The sequence below is a fragment of the Rhamphochromis sp. 'chilingali' genome (assembly GCF_963969265.1).
Source record: "Rhamphochromis sp. 'chilingali' genome assembly, chromosome: 4".
NCBI lineage: Eukaryota > Metazoa > Chordata > Actinopteri > Cichliformes > Cichlidae > Rhamphochromis > Rhamphochromis sp. 'chilingali'.
Genome location: NC_137948.1, coordinates 98,494 through 118,994, shown reverse-complemented (window position 1 = coordinate 118,994; position 20,501 = coordinate 98,494). Strand labels below are relative to the sequence as shown.

The window sequence follows — 20,501 nt, the reverse complement described above, 5'->3', positions numbered from 1 at the left end:
TGGAGCTTAAAGAAATACAGACTTACATCAGCTGTCATTTCACTTATCGTGCACTTTGGTTGTTGGTGGCGCACTTACACAAAGTTCTTGAACAGCATTTCCTGTCAGTCCATGTTGTAAAATCAGGATGGCCTCGCAGTACTGTCTGAAGGTAGTCATTGCATATGTGGGGATGCAATCACCGCCTGAAAGTCTTGTGTGGAAATATTCAATATCCTTCTTGGCCACGGCAAGAATTTCCTTCTTATCAGACCTATTGCAAATGTGACAGAGGTAAGACATTATTGAAAGTTTGTATGTGTCATCCAATATGTGGAAGTGGCAATAAGGTCATCATACCTCGCTGTTGGCACAACTGTCGAAAACGCTTGGGGACTGTTCGTGATGATAAATCCACGTGTTTGAAGGCGAGTGCAGAGTTTAATGCAAGATTCTTCATCCTTGCAGTACTCCTGGAGCTCTGAGAAGTTCCAGACTCTACCTTCATTAGAAAACAGCTTCTGTGAAGCAATGGCTCTGGAAGCTTCTTCCTCACATTCCTGTGGTGTGCAGTCTTTCAGGCACACTCTGCTCAGGTCGACACACACGACTTCAGGAGGCACTGTACAAGGGGAGAAAAGAGTAGTCTGTTGCCACAAACAGTACAATCGCCTTCTGCGTCTGTCATTCTCTTTCGTTTGTTTGAGCGTTTGTTTCTTAAATACACAGCAAGTGTCACTCTCTCTCTCTCTCTCTCTCTCTCTCTCTGTCACAAACACAGACAGAAGCAGGCACGTGGAGGGGGGGGGGGCTAGACGGGCTTGAGCACCCGCCCCTTTCCTGATGGGTGCCCAAAGTGCCCTTTTGTTGAGGCAACTTTTAAAAAAAATAATTTTTTTTTGTGTGTGTGTGCGTGTGTGCGGAGTCCTGTCTGTGCCCCTCAACAATAATATTTAACTAGTAATCTGGCTTGCATCAGTCAGATGATCACATTTAACCAATGATCGCCCTTGACGGCAGAACGCGCTGGTTACAAGCCGGGAACGAGCTCACAAATAGCACGCGCATTTTTAGCGGTCCGGAGCTGTAGGAGAAACACAAGTTAACTCAGAGACACAGACTGATGCGACAAAAACCAGTAAGTAGGTGTACAGCGTACACTGTAGTGTGTAGCACCCAGGAGTATTGGCTTATTACGTACACGTTGGTAAGTTGTCTTGTTGCAACTGACGAACTGAAACAAATGAGCGTGCTGTGTGTGCAACAGCGCGACAAACATTACCTGTCCTTGTATTAACTGCACAGGTAGTGCTGGTCACAGCTGCTGGCTACCTGTGCAAGGCTGTCATGGGTCTGTAGCTTTGTCCCCGTTTTAGGGAACATATTTAGTTTTAAAGTAAGTTTTCGGGCTTTTCCTGCCTTTCTGGAGGGATTATATTTCACTAAAAAACGATCTAATATGGATGTTCACTTAATTATGCATTATTATAATTATAATATATTTTTTTAAAAAGCTGCATTTTAAAGAACATACATTAAGAAGCAGATTATATTAGATTTATATTTTAAATACGACAACATTTGGATTTTACAGCAGTAAAATTATTGTATCTCTACAGTTTAAACATGTAATAAGCTTTCCCCCTCCACAGAGTGGATAGTGAAACAAATGGAATCATCATAATGACATTATTTCATATTTATTACTTCCCCCTCCTCATTGCTTTATTATTGTAGCTCTAGTAATAAATAAATATGTAAGGATTCTGGATCAGCACAGTGATGCCCATAGTATATACAGTATTCTGAAGAAGGTCTAAAATGTCACTGTGTGTGCATGTGTGTGTTTTATTTAGATGGATTTTTAAAAAATAATATTACTCATGATATAACATTGTCCAGACATGGCTGGTAAGGACATGAGGAGGAAACAGTAGGAGCTGTGTGAGGCTACTAAAGGCAGGGCTATAAAATTTTTCTGTCATCATTTTATTATAGATTAAGTGCAAGAGTTGTGGATAATTAGATTATTATGACTGAATGACTGAATGTTGTGTAAAGCGCTTTGGGGTCCTATGGACTGGAAAAGCGCTATACAAATGCAGGCCATTTACCATTTACCATAAGCGCATTGTCCGCGGGTAACAACAGCAGGCGGGCAGGCTCGGTCGGGTTTATAAGTGTCCAAGATTACATGTGCAACCTTATCACCGACGTTTAGAAGCGATCTGCTCTCGTTTACTATAAAACTAAGGGACTTGGGCCCTGTGCTTCGTACGTCGCTTACTACATCCAAGATTAAATGAAACATCCAAGACCAAATCATCGCGCTAACTCTGAGCTCGCTATTCCGGTTCCCCGAACACACCTGTTGTTGACGATTAGTATAGCTGGATGAAGTAATGTGAGATCACTGGGTGGCCCAACAGGGGCTACGCATCGATAGTAGAAACATTGATCGGCAACCCTTTGATTGGTCGGCGAAAATGTCGAAGGAGCGCGCTCGGTATTTTTCGGCAGCAGAGCAAGAACTCTTGAGTGAGGGATTTCAGGAGTTTCAGAGTTTAATTAAAACGCAAGGGAACACTGCAAAGGCTGCAAAAGCAAGGAGAGAGGGCTGGCAGAAAGTTGCTGACAAATCAAACTCGTAAGTAATTCAATAATAACAATAATAATGGAGTGGATTTATATAGCGCTTTTCAAGGCACCCAAAGCGCTTTACAATGCCACTATTCATTCACTCTCACATTCACACACTGGTGGAGGCAGCTACGGTTGTAGCCACAGCTGCCCTGGGGCAGACTGACAGAAGCCAGGCTGCCATATTGCGCCATCGGCCCCTCTGGCCAACACCAGTAGGCGGTAGGGTAGATTTATCATATCACACCATATTATCCAATATTATATTACATTATATTATATTATAATATGTTATATTATATCCCCTTTCACATTAGAGCCACAACAGGACCCACTAGAACATGGGAACAAGTAAAAGTGAAATATAAGAATATTCTACAGAATGGTAATATTTATCACTTATATTGCTTTTAGTCTCTTGGAAAGAGACCCTGGAATACTCTGTTTGTTTGTTCATAACAGCAACCAAGAAAAGGGCAGAGCAAAAAAAAAGACAGGTGGTGGTCCTGCACCCCCTCGTCAACAAGTTGGTTAAGTGAATAATACCCTCACGGGAAAATCGATATCTCTCTATGAGCACACTGTCGCGCTGAGCTAAAGGATCCTGTCTGTCCCGCAATATACGCTGAATTCTGAGGACTCTCCTTATCAATCTTGCACCTTCCGCAATGGGTTGCTCGCGTAAACGGACAGGACATGGCTGCGACAGACTTCCCAAATCCACCTTCGCTTTTATAGCCGTGGTCTCTCATCTTGATTACACGAAGTAATTTACAATTACTACTCTGAAATATGAATTACATCTGTAATAATCACATACATGTAATAGAATGTTAATAGTACATTTCCCTTTTTTAGGGAATGACCTGTATGTATCTGTGTGAAATCAATAAAAGGATCAAGTGCTGCATTATCTTTAGTTACATTGATGTTATTTATTTATGGTGAAACAGTGGTGGAATATCGCTGTTGCTTTCGTATGAATGACGCGGACATACCTGCGTGGCCGCGATCTAATCCTGTTTACATAAAGTAAGCCTGCTCCCCAGCAGGTTTACGCTTACGGCTCTGTTGCTATGACAGCAAGTCCCGGATGGGCTTCGGGGAACCGAACGATCCAGGATCACGCGAAATCGTCAACAATCTAATCCAGCTAACTTACTTAGCGCGGTACGAAGAACAGGCCCTTGGTGACATAAAACTTATCGAGAAAAAGGTAAACAACATAGACTGAAAGGAAGTCGTCGTGACGTCAATCTTAAGGCGACAGCCTTAAGATTTAAAAACATTATTAAAAACATTACTTTTGTCGTAACCCTCTAATTCAGTGGTAATGTAAGAATGCTTATGGATGAGCACTTACCTCCGAAAGCGTTAGCGGAATGTTCACTGTGCACAATTTCACGCACGCTGAGTCCAGCCCTGTATATGCCGCTTCAGGAGCAAAGGTATTATCATCCAATGGCTGTTCCCATCGATCTCCGCTTCGCTCACAATTTGCAGATAATTGGTGTCTCTACATGATCGATTGACAGTGTGAGATGACAGAAGCTCCATTTTCTGCTCAATGCACGTCTATTTCCAAAGCAGTTTAGCTCAGCTTTCTATCAACGACTACTTCCGGGTCATAGGTCATTCAACGCAGCTGCATTTTAAAAATTATTTTGAAGGTAAAAATAAAATCTATTTTGCTTTTGGTCCATGCTTTTATATTTAATTTGTTTGTATTGCAGTGTGGCTGTCTGAGAGAAAATACTTTTGAAAGCTTTTGAATACATTTTAAGATTGAAAGTGTGTTTGTGTATTTTTTTTCTTTTTTTTAGGCATAAAGACCTTTATATTGTTTAAAAATATGAAGGTCATCGATAGTGACACACAACACCACTCTTTTTTCCCACTTTTTAAAGCAGAAAGACATGCTCAAAACCTGAATTTTTGGCTTGAGTTTGTTCAATGCTCAAAAATGAAAAAGAGAAGAAACAGGGCGCCACCTGGTGGACTAATAAAAAAATCACAACTCTAAGGCCCCTACCTCAAATCGTCAGTGAACGTGAAAAGATCACTTTTAAATTAATGGTAATGGTTGGGCAGTGAAAAATAGCGTTTATAATGGATTTCAATGGGCCAAAATTTGATAATATAATTTGTTTTGTGTAATAAACAACTGCAAGGATAGATGATTACAACGAATAGGTGACTAATACATAAAAGTAATACACAGATGAATAATGATTATGAGTTATGATGCGTAATCATGGGAACAAGCGGGTTTACAAACGGGAGCAGCTGATTAGCATTAGAAAAGCTGAAATAATACCTCAACTGAAGCCACAAAGCCTGAATAAGTTGACACAGAAGAGACTTCAGTTTCAAGGCAAGGCAGAGATCCTTCCTTCCCACAGTGATTGTGGTCTTCAACAACTCTTTGAAGACTTGATTAGTCTGAGCTGCAACAACACCTAATTTCCCTCTGGGATTAATAAAATACTACTGAATTGAATATATATAAAGAATACACATTATATTGAAAACATACATATATATGACCATACCCATTTCTTACAAGTTGCATGCGTAATTTATATTTTAAAGTCAGTTGATAAACTACACAAACTATACAGATATACTGTAATATATATATATATTTCTATTTTATAGGTGACTGCTGCAGAGGTGACCCATGTCTACCACACTGTAAAGCACGGTTTAAGTTATAACTCGGGTGACTGTGCACTCAAACTGAATGTACGAACGCTGAATGACTCCAGTATTGCCAAAAAGATGTCCTTTGGGAGGACGAAAGCTGAAGCAGTTGTCACAGATGTTGTGTCACCAAAGGCAATAGAAGAGGTGATCAAAAAATAGAACAGTGGTGCAACTTCACCATTCTCTCTTCACACTGATGCTTCAAATAAGGGAAATCGGAAGATGTTTCCCCTTGGCCTTGCAGTTTTTTACACCAGAGGCTGTAGTTGTCAACAAGATATTGGATTTTGTAAAAATCCAGATGAGTCTGCAGAGGGAATAGTAAAAATAATACAAAGCTCTCTTGAAAACGTGGGGCTATCCTTAGATCAGGTTTCTGCATTCAGTGCTGACAATGCAAATTATGGCATCCACAACTCAGTCCTCACAAAATTCAAAGAGACCAACAGTGAGATCCTTCGTGGCAACTGCCACGCACATATTATTAATAACACTGTGAAAAAAGTCCTGGACAAGCTCTCTGTTGATGTGGAAAATATTGTCCTCAAGATATACAGCTTCTTTTCCACCTCTGCCAAAAGGAGAGAGTCCCTGAAAGAGTTCTGTGAATTTTGTGACATTGAATTCCATGATATCCTGCGCCATGTTGTGACGAGATGGCTGTCACTCAACCCTGCAATCACCCGCCTGCTGCAGAACTGGGACCCACTGAAGTCATATCTCATCAGCATTGGTGAGGAATGTCCAAGGCACCTGAAGGAATTGCTGAAGTTGACAGAAGATGCTGCTGTAGTTGAGGGAGAGGCAGACATTGTGGAAGTCTACCTCCTCTTCTGTAATAATGTCATGTGTCTGTTTGAAGAAGTGGTGAAAAAACTGGAGAAGAATGTAACCACGTCTGTTGACCTCTATTCCATCATGGAGTGTTTCCTGAAAAGACTTTTTCAGAGAAGAGATAATGGGTTCTACGGGTACCTAACAAGACAAAAGCTCCAGCGTCTCTCGCCATCTGATGCTGATGGTGCCAGGCAGGAGTTTACAGCCTTCCTAGACACTGCCATCAGTTATGTCCGGAAGCGGTTTGACTTTTCAGAAGAAAACTGGTATTTCCACCGGCAGCCCATCTCTCTAGCATCTGTGAAGATTTCCTTTGATGACATGGAGAAGATCATTGAACGGCTTCACCTTGTTTAGCCTCACTGTGTACTGTTAAACTGTATATGGTTGAAGTGACAATAACGCCGACTTGACTTGACCTGGCTGGCAGGTAAGAAGAAAACATTTGCCAGTGAAATGATAAACCATGTTTTAATAGTATTGATGGTTAAAAATAAACAAATACAATTGATAGATAACATATATAAATAAAACCATAATCATTAACTTTGTTTGTAGTGTATATACACACGCATGCAATCTTTTATACACTGTTTTACAAATTCAAGGAGTTCATATACTTAATATAATGATGGATAAATACATAATAAATAAACTATACTTATTGTATTGTTTAAATGCTATACAACGTTATAAACATATACAATACATTTTTTCCATTTATTTACCACTGTAAATGTTCTATGTACCACTTAGGATTTATGTCAACTTCTCATCTCTATTGGCAGGTTAAACATCTCTATGGCTGAGCTTTATGAAGAGTGTGTCACTGCAACCAGCCTCCTGAAGCACCTCACCAAAGAATTCAATTCAATTCAATTCAATTCAATTTTATTTATATAGCGCCAAATCACAACAAAAGTCGCCTCAATGCGCTTCATAGAACATCAGGAGAAGGAAAAGTGGCAGTCCAAGGGAACAGCAGAGAAGTGGATGGAAATTCTTCAGGCAGCTGACCTCCCCAATATGCAGGCTGTTGTATCCTTTGTACTCAGCATCCCATGTCTTGCTCAGAGTTTTACTCTGCAATCCTGAACGACAAACAACTCCTAACTGCAGCAAGAGCTAAAAAAAAAACACAAATGGAAAAAGTAGTCTGTTTCCACATAATGTAGCATTGAGCTTGAGTTCATGAGTTTGTTGGGTTTTTTTTACTTCAACTTTCAGCTACAGTCAAGGCCTTTGAGGCACAAATGTTGTGTTTACAGGTGTTCCACAGACTTTTTTTTTTGCACTTTTCTAATTGCACTAAATGTGCACTGTTACAATAATGTTTTTCTTTCTATTGTTTTCTATTAATTTATATAATTTTAGTTTAAGCAGGACAGAGTTCTTTGTGTTAATTTTGTCATTTTGCACAAAAAGTGAAGCGTACCAGTCTTTCGTTTAGGAAAGATACCTATTTTATTGTGTTAATGTTATCATTTTGCGTTAAAAATAAATGGATAAATTATCATTTGTTTCCCATGTGTTCATATCACAAAGAATATGCATCTACTTAAATGAACTTCAAGTCAAATGGTTAAAAAAATAATGTCACACACAAAAAAAGAGCTAAAAAAATTCACCACACAGGGAAGGGTGAAGACAATTGGGCCACGAGGTGTCCCTTATTTATTTTTCAGGGAGTTGGCAACCCTACTTGGAATTGAAAAATGCAAATGACCAAAAATGGTCCCACAGACAAATTTCGTGTTTGTGTAATTTTAGACATTAAAGTTCTTCTTGTCAATAACTTTTTGAAAAAAGAAGTAAACCTCAAAACTTATTTCTACATTGAGAAACACCACCTATAAAAGGGCAACACCTCTCAGTTCACTCATTTTGGACCTAACATTCAGACCATCAACAGCTCTCTTCATTGGGGATTTATCTTCTTTGGACCTTAAGGTAAGTTCAGTAATTTTTGGTGTGTGTGTGTGTGTGTGTGTGTGCGTGCACTTACCTGCTGTGTGTGTGTTAGTGATGGGTTTTCCGGCTATCCTGGAGCACTTCTGTTGTCTTTTGTACGTGTTTTGAGTTTTTATGTCCTTCTGAGTTTTTACCTGCTTCTGAGTTTTTACGTGTTTTCACGTGTTTTGGAGTTTGTACATGCTTCAGCGTTCGTACGTGATTTGAAGTTTGTATGTGCTTTGTCTCTAGGGGCCACCGTAAATATACTCTTATTTATTCAACTTCTGTTGTCTTTTGTACGTGTTTTGGAGTTTTTACGTGTTTTGGAGTTTGTACATGCTTCAGCGTTCGTACGTGATTTGAAGTTTGTATGTGCTTTGTCTCTAGGGGCCACCGTAAATATACTCTTATTTATTCAACTTCTGTTGTCTTTTGTACGTGTTTTGAGTTTTTATGTGCTTCTGAGTTTTTACGTGTTTTCACGTGTTTTGGAGTTTTTACGTGTTTTGGAGTTTGTACATGCTTCAGCGTTCGTACGTGATTTGAAGTTTGTATGTGCTTTGTCTCTAGGGGCCACCGTAAATATACTCTTATTTATTCAACTTCTGTTGTCTTTTGTACGTGTTTTGGAGTTTTTACGTGTTTTGGAGTTTGTACATGCTTCAGCGTTCGTACGTGATTTGAAGTTTGTATGTGCTTTGTCTCTAGGGGCCACCGTAAATATACTCTTATTTATTCAACTTCTGTTGTCTTTTGTACGTGTTTTGAGTTTTTATGTGCTTCTGAGTTTTTACGTGTTTTCACGTGTTTTGGAGTTTTTACGTGTTTTGGAGTTTGTACATGCTTCAGCGTTCGTACGTGATTTGAAGTTTGTATGTGCTTTGTCTCTAGGGGCCACCGTAAATATACTCTTATTTATTCACTCTACATAAAATGTAATAAACAAATCATATAAAAAAAAATCAACTATTCACAATTAAACTTTTAACTATTTAAATTTTCAGCTTTTTCCTTTTACAAATTTAAAGTGAAAACAACACAAAACACTGCAAACCACAACACAGTGCACTTACCTGCTGTTTGTGTGTGTGTGTGTGTGTGTGTGTGTGTGTGTGTGTGTGTGTGTATGCACTTACCTGCTGTGTGTGTGTTACCTGATTTTATTGTGTGTACTTACCCAATTTTTTTCTTTTTACTTACCAGATTCCACCAGCCATGGAGGATGTTGCTAGGGAGAACATGGATGGTTTGGCCACAGCATTTTTGAGTTCCTCCAGTGTTTCAGATTTCCTTACTGACCCAGAGATCCTCATTCCTCTGCAGGCCAGTACTATTGACAATGCTCATGAGCAACTAGATGCTCAGTTTGATTTCGATGGCATCGTTATCGAACTGAAATTCCTGGAAAGGTTGAAGCTGTTGTTTTCAAAGTTCAACCTTTCTCTGTACCGGATCCAACAACTGCGCAATTCTTGGCATTTAATCAAGAAACATTTGGATCTCACCAAGTTTTCCATTCAAGGCCTGGAAGTGCTACACAAGGTTCGAGGCATCGACCTTATTGAGCTGGACGAAGGTTATAAATTGCATGTTGTTGCAATTCCCAGATCCCTTGTTAAGGTGGACAAAGCCTGTCAGTCCCCGGGATATTTTCTCACAGAAACCATTGAACTCATCAATGGTATGATGGTCAACTTTGTGAAGAGTCTTAGAACCCTCCCAGTGGGAGATCTTGATCGACCCTCTGTACAGAAGACAGTCCTGCAGAACAAAGGGTACATGAATGTCCTACCTCAGGATCAAGAGTTCGTGCTTTGTACTATTGATCAGTCCAAGGATTTGTTGCTTGAACATCCGACATTGGATCTCCATTTTTTTGTTTACAAGTTTGGCCAAAAGTCACATGAACCACTCATTTTATCCAAAATCACAGATTTCCAGAATATCGTTCGGTGTTCTCTGCATGTGGCGTGCAATGTGATTCCAGATGACACCAACACCCAATTTTTTTGGTCTAGAGCTGGTTTACAGTTGTTGGTTGGGCCAAGAGCAACACTTTTCACCGCCATGTCCATGCACGAGTGTGCAAACTTTCAGACAGTGCTGGATCAACATGAGCTGGATGTTGCTCCAGCTTTGGCTAAAATTGCCAGTCTGCCGTTTGTCACCTTTTGGCAGTTTTACGTGTCCAGTCCACACACCCACTATCAATCAACCTTCCGACACCCAGTAAGTGGGTTGATAGTGAATTGTGGGCTGAGCCACCCCAACTACCAGAAAGCTATTCACACACGTGCGGAGGATTACTACGTCCACATGCAGGACCTTGCCATCAAGTCCAAATGCAACTACCCCTTGCGCATTGAGATGGTCCAGGGGCTGGATGAAGAGCATTTAGGAGTACTGAAGGAACCCATTCCTGCTCACTCTTTCTTCCGGATTCCTAATATCCAAAGGTTATTGGAGAACGTCCCAATGCTCGTACCTTTCCAATGGAAGGAGGAAGAGTTAAGCCTCCAGTCTGTCCTTTCGCAGTGTCTAACCCACATGGTTGAGGAGCTCTGGCAGCTGGGCCAACAGCACGAGGGCAAAGGTGGGTTTCTGCCCACGTGGAGAGCCTTTCAGCTAGAAATAGCACTAGAAGAGGCATTCCATGGACACCCCTTGTCTAACGTTGACATTGTGTATTCCTCTGCCCTGGGCACAAGTTCTCGGCATGAATTCAGTGCCACACATGTCCGGGGCTTCATGGCGCTTGGCCCTGCAACTGGGCCAGCAATTGAGGACACACCTCCCCCTTTGTTACACTGGACCAAGGATCCCCTACAGGTTCTTCGAGTTCGCAGGGTGTTTTCCCTCACATGTAACATGGGGTGTGAGCCTGCCATAGTTGGTCCCTCACTTCTCCTCCTTCTGCTGCAAGATATTTTTCGGCGAAATGAAGAGATCCCCGTCGCTGCGCTCCAGGGAGCCAAGTGCCCTGAGAATTTGAAGGGACACGTCAACCTTTCCGCATTGGTTGAGAACCTCGCCATAAGGGACTCTTTTCCAACACCTTTCACCTTCTCCAGGGCCAGGGTGCTCATTGAAGATTGTGGCAAAGATGTTCAAGAATGCCTGAAGGCTGGCTTCGTTGAAATGAAGATCAGGTGGTTCCCCGACTTGAAATTTCGTGATCTCCGGGGAACCCGTAAGGCAACTTGGAACTTCGTTGACTTTGTTGAAGTCCACAACGATGACCAACAGCCTTCAGTGGAGGCACAGTCATCAGCCATGGTTGGAGATATTGCAATGGAGATGGAGCGACGTTCGCTTTGCTATGCCCGGAATCTTGACAGATACAAGGAACATGGCATGCCATGGTTGGTCGATGTACTGAAAAGGCTTCCAAAACAGATCGATCCTGAAACTCAGAAGAAAATTCTCGTTCTGGTGAGTTCAGTTGGCCTCCTGATGAACCGGGATTTCGTATCTTTTGAGAAAATCAAGGATCTGCTACTCGAGCTAAAGGTCAGTCAAGCGGACCTTCAGAAATGTAAGATTCTGTCTACATCTCCATGTCAGCGTACGTTTGGATTCACCCTGTACAAACTGTACTACGACATCCCATATCGTATGGTGATCCAGCCAGTGCATCCAAAGAAGAAGCCTCCAACACTGCAACTGGAGCTTGATCATGTGGAACTTCCCGTCCTGCTGGAGGATGAAGAGCCTCAGGTTGTGAGCACAAGCGCAGTGTTCATCCCTGCCAATGTCAGCAGGCGTTGGTCAGACATAGAGATAGGCTTTGTGAACACGGACCCTTCAGTCAGGGTAAAGAATGCATATGCACAGTATGTGCGGGATTGCAAGGCTGCAGGCTTGTCTGCCCGGTCTTACCAGGCATTTGTCAAGAAAAGACTGCACTTGGTGTCAATGTTGGACAAATAAAGAATTGGTGTTACAGAATTCACCAATCCAGTGCTTTTTCAAGTTATGGTGTGATGAAAAACTTATTGTCTTTTTTTTTTAAACTAAGTTTTGATTTTTTTCCCCATGTTACACGAGTGTGATGCCATGTTACGGTTGTAAACATGTTTCCAAAATTGTTAATTTTACCTTGTTTGCTTTGAAAACGTAATTCTTGTAATCAAACAATAAATGTTCGCTTTGTAAATATATCTGATAATTCTGTTTTTGACATCATGTTCTGTTAAAAAATCATTGTTGAGATGAAAATAATGTATGTTATTTTTGTAAACATTTGTGAGAGAAAATGAAAAAAAAAAAGTTAAATTTTCTGCGTCTGTCATTGTCTTTCGTTTGTTTTTTAAATACACAGCAAGTGTCACTCTCTCTCTCTCTGTCTGTCACAAACACAGACACACACACAGACAGACAGACACTGTGAGGTCTGCAGTGCAAAATTTGAATTTTAGTGCTTGGTGATTTCTCTCTCTCTCTCTGTCTGTCTCTCTGTCACACACACACACACACACACACTTATTTCTGCACAAACTCGCCTCACCTGGGAGACATGAAAAATATTATCCATCTTCACCTTAATAGGCAGAACCAGCTGAATGGTAACAGGATTTAACTTTGCTTCCGCTGGGAAAGGACCAATAAATCGAGAATATAAACCCTTCATGCTCCTTTCAAGCTCCCCTACCCTGATACTATGTACATTTAAGATAAAGCTTTTTTTGTTTTCAGTAGAGCAGGGCGATATGGCCAAAAATATTTATCACGATATATATTTGAAAATTTGCGATAACGATATAACTGACGATATAATTGATGCGAGACAAAATACAACTCCACAACATTACTAGCGCAAAAAGACAACCTTCCATTTATTTTCACTTAAACAAGAAGCTGGTTTTTATGTACATTAAAGCTTTATAAAAATGTAACAGTGCAAATGCAAATTCCTTGCTGAAAGTTTAACCAAAAGGCATTTCCAGTAGAAATGGGCTGACATATCCTGAGCATAACCATGTATAATATCCACTGAAGTTAAAAAGAGGTGCTTTGCAACATTAAACTGCAGTGTGCAGTACGTATTTTTCGGACCGTAAGGTGCACGGGATTATAAGGCACATTAAGCGAAACAAAGCAGTCAGATAAATCAAACTTTATTAAACTCATTCTTCTTGCTTCCTCCACTTCTGTACCATTGATTCATTAATGTTGAATTCTCTGGCAGCTGCTCTATTCCCATGTTGTTGCAGTATATTAATGACTAACCTCGTATTGTGGATGGATTATCTCAGTTGTTCTCCTGACTGAAGTTTGGTCCGTTTACAGCATCCTGCCATGCGATTGCATTTGTCTCTAACCATGAAGAACCTTCACGTTAACTTTTATAAGTGGAAAAATGTTAGTGTTCGTCCTCCAGCTTCACTGTTTATGTTATGCTAACATAGCTGTGTCACTAGTGATCACGTAGCACATCATTATATACCAGCTAGCCCAACTTCAGTAACCCTACAAACGTCACTGCTGTTTAGTTTCCTGTCTTCATTTATGTTGGAAGTGATAGCAGAGCTGTACGTTTGATTTTTTTCAGAAATCTCTCAGTCAGAACATGCTATATCATGCTTAGGTAACTAGCGAAACTAGCGAGCTAACTTCCGCTAGCTTCCTGCTAGCTTCTAACTCCGTTAAATGGTAAATGGCCTGTATTTATATAGCGCTTTTCTAGTCCCTAAGGACCCCAAAGCGCTTTACATATCCAGTCATCCACCCATTCACACACACATTCACACACTGGTGATGGTAAGCTACATTGTAGCCACAGCCACCCTGGGGCGCACTGACAGAGGCGAGGCTGCTGGACACTGGCGCCACCAGGCCCTCTGACCACCACCAGTAGGCAACAGGTGAAGTGTCTTGCCCAAGGACACAACGACCGAGACTGTCCAAGCTGGGGCTCGAACCGGCAACCTTCCGATTACAAGGCGAACTCCCAACTCTTGAGCCACGATCGCCTGTAAATGTAATACATTTTGTTTTCATGGATGCCTGGAAGTTAAACTTCATAGTTACACCTGGTAAAGCAGCAATGCTGATCGTTTTATTAAAGATGAAAGAATTTAGACAGTTTTTAACTCTTAGTGATGCTGCAGTGTTCGTTTGACCTGAAGCATCACTAAGAGTTTAGGACCCAGATTACTCCCAGATTTAAGGGCATCTTAGTCCGACGGCCGCTTGCATGTTCTGCAAAAAAAATGTGCTTTGTCGTGTATCTGACGGACAAACACCAAACCAGTTCCACATCACTGAAGTTGCACCATTTTTACAAACCAATTCTGGTTCATCTGTTTCACTCAACAATCGGCCATGTGCGTATGAAAACAAAGGCACTGCGCATGCGCGTTTTACTCATATTCTATCGCGATATTTCATTTTCCTATCGTAGCCTAACATTATACCGGTATTACCGTGAACGGTATAATATGGCCCAGCCCTAGTTTTCAGTATATGTAAAAGTATGGCTTTGTTATTCTATGTAATAATTTCTGAAAAACCTTTAGGTATTTATTTTATAAAGTCCATTTTTTATAATTTCAAGTAACATACTAACAGCTTCACTGTTCACCTTTCGCTCTTATAATCTAGCCAACCTTTATGTACTTGAGTAAGAAAACGGTATCTCACTGTACGGTAACTGATCAGCCAGTATGGTTTTAGGAAATTTTGAATTAGGCAGAATGACATTTTCATTATTGTTTTTATTTTTTATTTATTTATTTATGTATTCATCTTTGCTTTACCACCCTTCTGAAATCTCAGCTGAAAACCATATTCTCCATGGTAATCTGTTGTTACTGGGACAGTGGAGGCTTGGGATGTAATGCCATCTTTTTACAAACTGTCATTTGGTATCTCTCCCTTAATTGCTGGTCATTGATGAGCAACACATCGATGCAGCTATCTGTCCTCCATATGTACAATTATAGAAACATACAGACACACAGACACCTTTTAAGCCCTTGTCCTCTGATCAGGTGTCCATGTAGCATTTACCTGGACCACTGTCACCAAACCACCTGTTTCATAATACATATAATGTTTAATCTGCACTGGTCACTCCACGTTATTGTCATTGATATTTATATTTAAAAGTGCAATACTGTAATTTTCTGCTGCTCATTCCTGTGCAATATCCCATCTGCCCTCCCGTCATATTTCTTTTCAAGATTTTCTTATTTAATCACTAGTGTACATATATTTATATTTATAGATAAATATATATTTAGTCATCTTTTCTCTTTTACCATGTCTCTCTAATATTTTGCTCCTTACTATTTTTATTTTTTCTTATTATTTTATTTTCTTATATTTTCTCCTACTGTATCATGCTGCTGAGTGACTGCTGCTCGTCAAACACATTTCATTGCAATGTTGACCCTGTGCTAACTTGCATATGACAAATAAAACTGAAAACATGTAAGCTAATGGTCCCAACGTGCTTAAAATACATTTTTTAATTATCTGTGTAATTTCTGTTCATATTTAAATTAAGAGGGGGTGGCAGTAAAAACTCTAACAGAAATGTCATCAAGTACACTTTCAAACGATTGCGCTGTACGGACTCGCGTACTTGACTACTGAGAAATGACTTTCACGTCAGACTTAGCGGCTCTTATTTATCCAAAGTGCGACACCTGAGCGCAGACCCGGGCTGTTAAACAAATATGAGCAAATGCAGATGTCAGACAGACTGTCCAAATTCTCCCAAAAAATCTGCAGGCACCTGTTTAAAATTAGGGTTAGAATAGAAAATTCTAAGTCTATTATTGAGATATTCTTATTTTCTGTTAGTAGTTAATCTTTGCAAATGACAAGAGATAATGCCTAGATATCTCACCTCATCTTTCATCTGTGTATTACATATTAACTGCAGGAGACACTCATGTAGAGCTAGTATCTCACATTTATTATTATTATTGTTATTATTCATCTGTAAACCTGACGTGTTTCATAATTGCCTTGGCTATGTTAATCCTCATGCTCTTCAGGAGGCGTCAAGACGCGGGGAACACAAATGAGAAATTAAAATGGAGCCACAGTGGAAGCAAAACCAGACACCTGAACATGGAAACACAAGACTTTCACAATAAAACACGAAACGGTGAACGTAAATAATACAATATGAAGCAGAGTTAAATTTGGAAACATCACACTTTATTTCAATACGTAAATTAAAACAAAACAAAAAACCCTCAAACCACATTTAAATTACATGCAAGACAATGTAAAAACATCTGTGTTTTTTTAGAATAAAATCACTACATAAAAAAAGCCCATGCAAAGAGAAGAGGAAAAGAACAGATAAAATGAAAGTCAGCTGTCCAGCCACTCCAAGTCTTCCCCTTCACCACCATAAGATTTCCGAGTTACCCCGTAGTCCCATAATACCTCCTCACCAACTGCGATGTCCTTCAGGGCAATGAAAAGTATTGTCTCCTGAGGTCCTGCAGGGAAGTTCATTGTAAACTTCTGGGGCTTGATGTTTGGATTTTTTCGGGAATGGTTCATTCGCCTCCCATAGGTGTCAATGTCGGGATGACAGGCACAGGGGAATGCAGTGGCATCGATGCACATCCCTCGGTCACACTCGTCCCTGAAGAAGAACAGATACCCCGACTGGGGCCTCCGTTTCCCTTCTGCTTCAGTGATATATGTCCCGTGGTAATCGCACACTATATCCCCTTTGTGGAAAGGCATAAGTGCGATCACACCTGTAAGTTGAAAGAGACCATCGGTCATGACAGGGCTCTTAGAAACGTTCACTTGCAATTTGTCTAAATGTTGTGTGCATTTTACCTTTGCCCTTCCGTTCCCCGAAGTCTTGCAAAGCCAGGCCCTTCCACTTCTGCTCTGCAATCGAAGACATGAGGGACTGGTTGTCTTGCATACTGGGCTGCGGAGCAACCCAGGCCTGCAAGATGGCATTGACAGTGGGCTTGTTGGTGTCCCATTTCTCCTTGTCCAAAGCCATCTGCACACGTGCAGGCTGAGGTGGGTTTCCTCTTCTGCCAACTGACTGACCTAAATGAAGTGGTCACAAAGCGATGTACAAGAAATAATGCAAGTGATTATTGCGGCTTAAAAATGAAAAATCAACCATATGCATTTTAGTCAATCACGTATTTGTACCTTAAAATATTCCATATATTTATAATTGAGCTATCTGTGTATATTTGGGTGTACAACATTGAGTCGGTTGAACTTACATGTATTGTATTATTTAATTAGTTCAGACTGTTACTGCTATTGTCTCTACACAAGTGTATTTCCACATAATTTTCTTAGAGATTATTAAAGTATTTTCATTCTGAAATACATACAAAACAAACAAAGCAATGCAACAGAAGCAGCTCCATTAACATGACATGCCCAGGCCTTACCGAGAATGTACCCAACTCTGTTCTTCAGCTGAATATCCCTCCATTTCTTGTAGTGGTGTCTGTGCTGTAGAAAGCCAGCCTGTACACACTGCCGTTTGGATGGTGGCTCTCCAGTCAGCGTGACCGGGAAGGCCTGCAGGAAGGCATCCCATTCTTGGAGTGGCAGATGCGTAGATGATGTGCTACATGAAAGGTGTAGAGGAGGGGATGCATCAAATCCATCAAAAGTTTTTAAATGTGGAAACGTGTAACACAGGTTGACTTGTGGTAGTGTGTGATATTTTTAAAAAAAAGTGTACCTGGCCTGTCCTGGTGTCGGTAGTCCTCCTACTGAGCTTGATGCTGACTCAGCCATAGCATCCCCAGGTTCAGTGCTCAGGTATCTGTGGTTTTTAATGCATGCAAATTAATTAGAGCCAAGAGAGATGAAAAAACCAAAATACAAGGGGCGAACATCTCTGACATACAGCAACATATGTGGCTGACTGTTATGAGTCCAGGGTTAGGGTTTCTCTGTCAGATCAAAGAAACAAATCTTTCTTAATATGCTATTGATCCAGTTAGGTCAAGCACTCACCTCGCTTTCAGGCGTTTTACATCTAATGATGGGTTGGACAGTGGGACCCCACATTCTCCTAGGAAGAACTTGCCCCTGTCATCGCTGCCAGCAATTTGATTTTGCAAGGACACTGGACGGATGTTCCTAAAATAGCAGTCCAACAACTGCAGAGAAAAAAAGGAATCAATGTTAAATATCTCATAAAATCAATTCACAAGGTGCCTATAGAGCAAGAAGAGAGTCGCTGCTGAGAATGAATGACTTACTTGTTCTTCCTGGCTGGTTATCTTCAAGTTACCACTCAGCTCAACACCATCAGCTACTGCTTTCCGCGCCATCCAGTCCTCTACCTGTGTATGTAAAAAAAAAGGTGTTGGAGCTTAAAGAAATACAGACTTACATCAGCTGTCATTTCACTTATCGTGCACTTTGGTTGTTGGTGGCGCACTTACACAAAGTTCTTGAACAGCATTTCCTGTCAGTCCATGTTGTAAAATCAGGATGGCCTCGCAGTACTGTCTGAAGGTAGTCATTGCATATGTGGGGATGCAATCACCGCCAGAAAGTCTTGTGTGGAAATATTCAATATCCTTCTTGGCCACGGCAAGAATTTCCTTCTTATCAGACCTATTGCAAATGTGACAGAGGTAAGACATTATTGAAAGTTTGTATGTGTCATCCAATATGTGGAAGTGGCAATAAGGTCATCATACCTCGCTGTTGGCACAACTGTCGAAAACGCTTGGGGACTGTTCGTGATGATAAATCCACGTGTTTGAAGGCGAGTGCAGAGTTTAATGCAAGATTCTTCATCCTTGCAGTACTCCTGGAGCTCTGAGAAGTTCCAGACTCTACCTTCATTAGAAAACAGCTTCTGTGAAGCAATGGCTCTGGAAGCTTCTTCCTCACATTCCTGTGGTGTGCAGTCTTTCAGGCACACTCTGCTCAGGTGTGTGCGAATGGACTGTTGCGGCTTTTTACAAAGCAGGCAGTAGACAATGTTTCTCTCCATCTTGTTTGCACTGTAAATACAAAGAGTGAGAGGCAGAAAGTGAGAGAGAAAAACTGCATATCAATTTAGTTTATTTTGATAGTATGAGAAAACAAACAAAGAACAACAACAATACATCCACACACAAACTTTGCTTCCATCCCACCCCCCCAAAAAAACTTAAAGAAAAAAAAAGTTTTAAAACAAGTTTTAAAGTTTAAAAATGAGGAGAATGGCACATGCAAGTTTTACATGTTCAACCTGTCACGGCTGCCGAGGCGAGCCGTGTGGATTTAGAAGGAGGACCCAAGATGCAGGCAGTGGATGAGATACCGGTGGTTTTATTTACAGAGGTGTAGAAGCAAACAAACAGTGGGGTATAACAAACAACTAAAGACACCTAAACTGGGAGAACTAAAATAACAGACCTGGGAGCATATGACAACGGATGATGAATAGCAGAGAGACGCAGACGAGGAACAGGACTCCGTGGAACACAGGGTAACAGACTGACACAGAGTTACACAGACTGACACGGAGGAACACAGACGAACCGGCAACAGGCAGGAGAACACACAGGGCTTAAATACACACACCAGTAATCAGGGGTTGAGAGACAGGAGGGCAACACAGCTGGGAGGAATCTGGGCTGACGGGACAGGGGAAACGTAAACTGATCACACTCACATACGACGCGGACCTTCACAATAAAACAGGAAACTTGCATTAAAATATTCATTAAAATACCTCATTTGTAGATACCATCATTTTGTAGACCGCGGCTGAATACCCGCTAACTAGCTTTAGCATCCAGCTTCACCACGAGACAAAGAAATCACCCAAACACGCATAAATTCCAATCCAGGCAGAGAGACATACGCATAAATAAATCACTTTCAAACCGGGAGACGCTTAATATCCACTAAATAGCTTTAGGTGCCGAACATGACCACGACAGACAAAGAATCACCCAGTCACATGAAAATAATCGCGATCGCCAAGATACACATACAAAGAAAAAAAATCACTTCGCTTCTTACAAGTTTTAATTACAAACGATACCTCTGGAATAAAGTGACGTCCAAGTGCTAACCACACCATCATTTTGTAGATACCTCATTTGTAGATACCATCATTTTGTAGACCTCGGCTGAATACCCGCTAACTAGCGTTAGCATCTGCCGAACATGACCACGACAAAGAATCACCCAGACACATTAAAAAATCACTTTCAAAGCTAAATTTTAAACCGGAGAGAGAGAGATACACTTACCTTGTCAAACCTTACACTGTTGTTCCGAATACTTCAGAAAATGATGTTCAAATCTCAATTTCAAAACGTAGGAGAGGTGGACAGATGCATGCGGGTCCAGCATACGCTACGGTGTCTTCTAAGGTCAATTTCAAACTGGAGGAGGGGCGGACTGACGCGCGCCGT

At 40.9% G+C, this 20,501-nt stretch overlaps 2 protein-coding genes across 4 annotated transcripts in view; both read right to left on the bottom strand.

Annotated features, from left to right (window-relative positions):
- LOC308395840 (uncharacterized protein) overlaps window positions 1-20,501 on the bottom strand; it is a 102,111-nt gene that overhangs the window by 11,696 nt on the left and 69,914 nt on the right. For 2 of the 3 annotated variants that reach the window (XR_013971480.1, XR_013971481.1), the window contains exons 1-3: window positions 3,983-4,237; window positions 340-601; window positions 79-253 (exon numbers count right to left, since the gene is read on the bottom strand). The exons of the other annotated variant lie outside the window; for it this stretch is intronic. The gene's annotated coding sequence lies outside the window, so the exon portion shown is untranslated. Of the gene's footprint in view, window positions 1-78; window positions 254-339; window positions 602-3,982; window positions 4,238-20,501 lie in introns of those variants that run through there. 3 annotated transcript variants of the gene reach the window in all.
- On the bottom strand, window positions 16,328-20,483 carry LOC308395839 (uncharacterized protein). The gene is made up of 9 exons (XM_080880842.1): window positions 20,337-20,483; window positions 18,786-19,094; window positions 18,525-18,699; window positions 18,339-18,422; window positions 18,091-18,236; window positions 17,813-17,896; window positions 17,514-17,695; window positions 16,930-17,154; window positions 16,328-16,844 (listed from the first exon to the last, which is right to left on the bottom strand). The coding sequence occupies exons 2-9, from the start codon at window positions 19,082-19,084 to the stop codon at window positions 16,447-16,449; spliced, it is 1,593 nt and encodes a 530-aa protein (XP_080736968.1). The 5' UTR covers window positions 19,085-19,094; window positions 20,337-20,483; the 3' UTR covers window positions 16,328-16,446.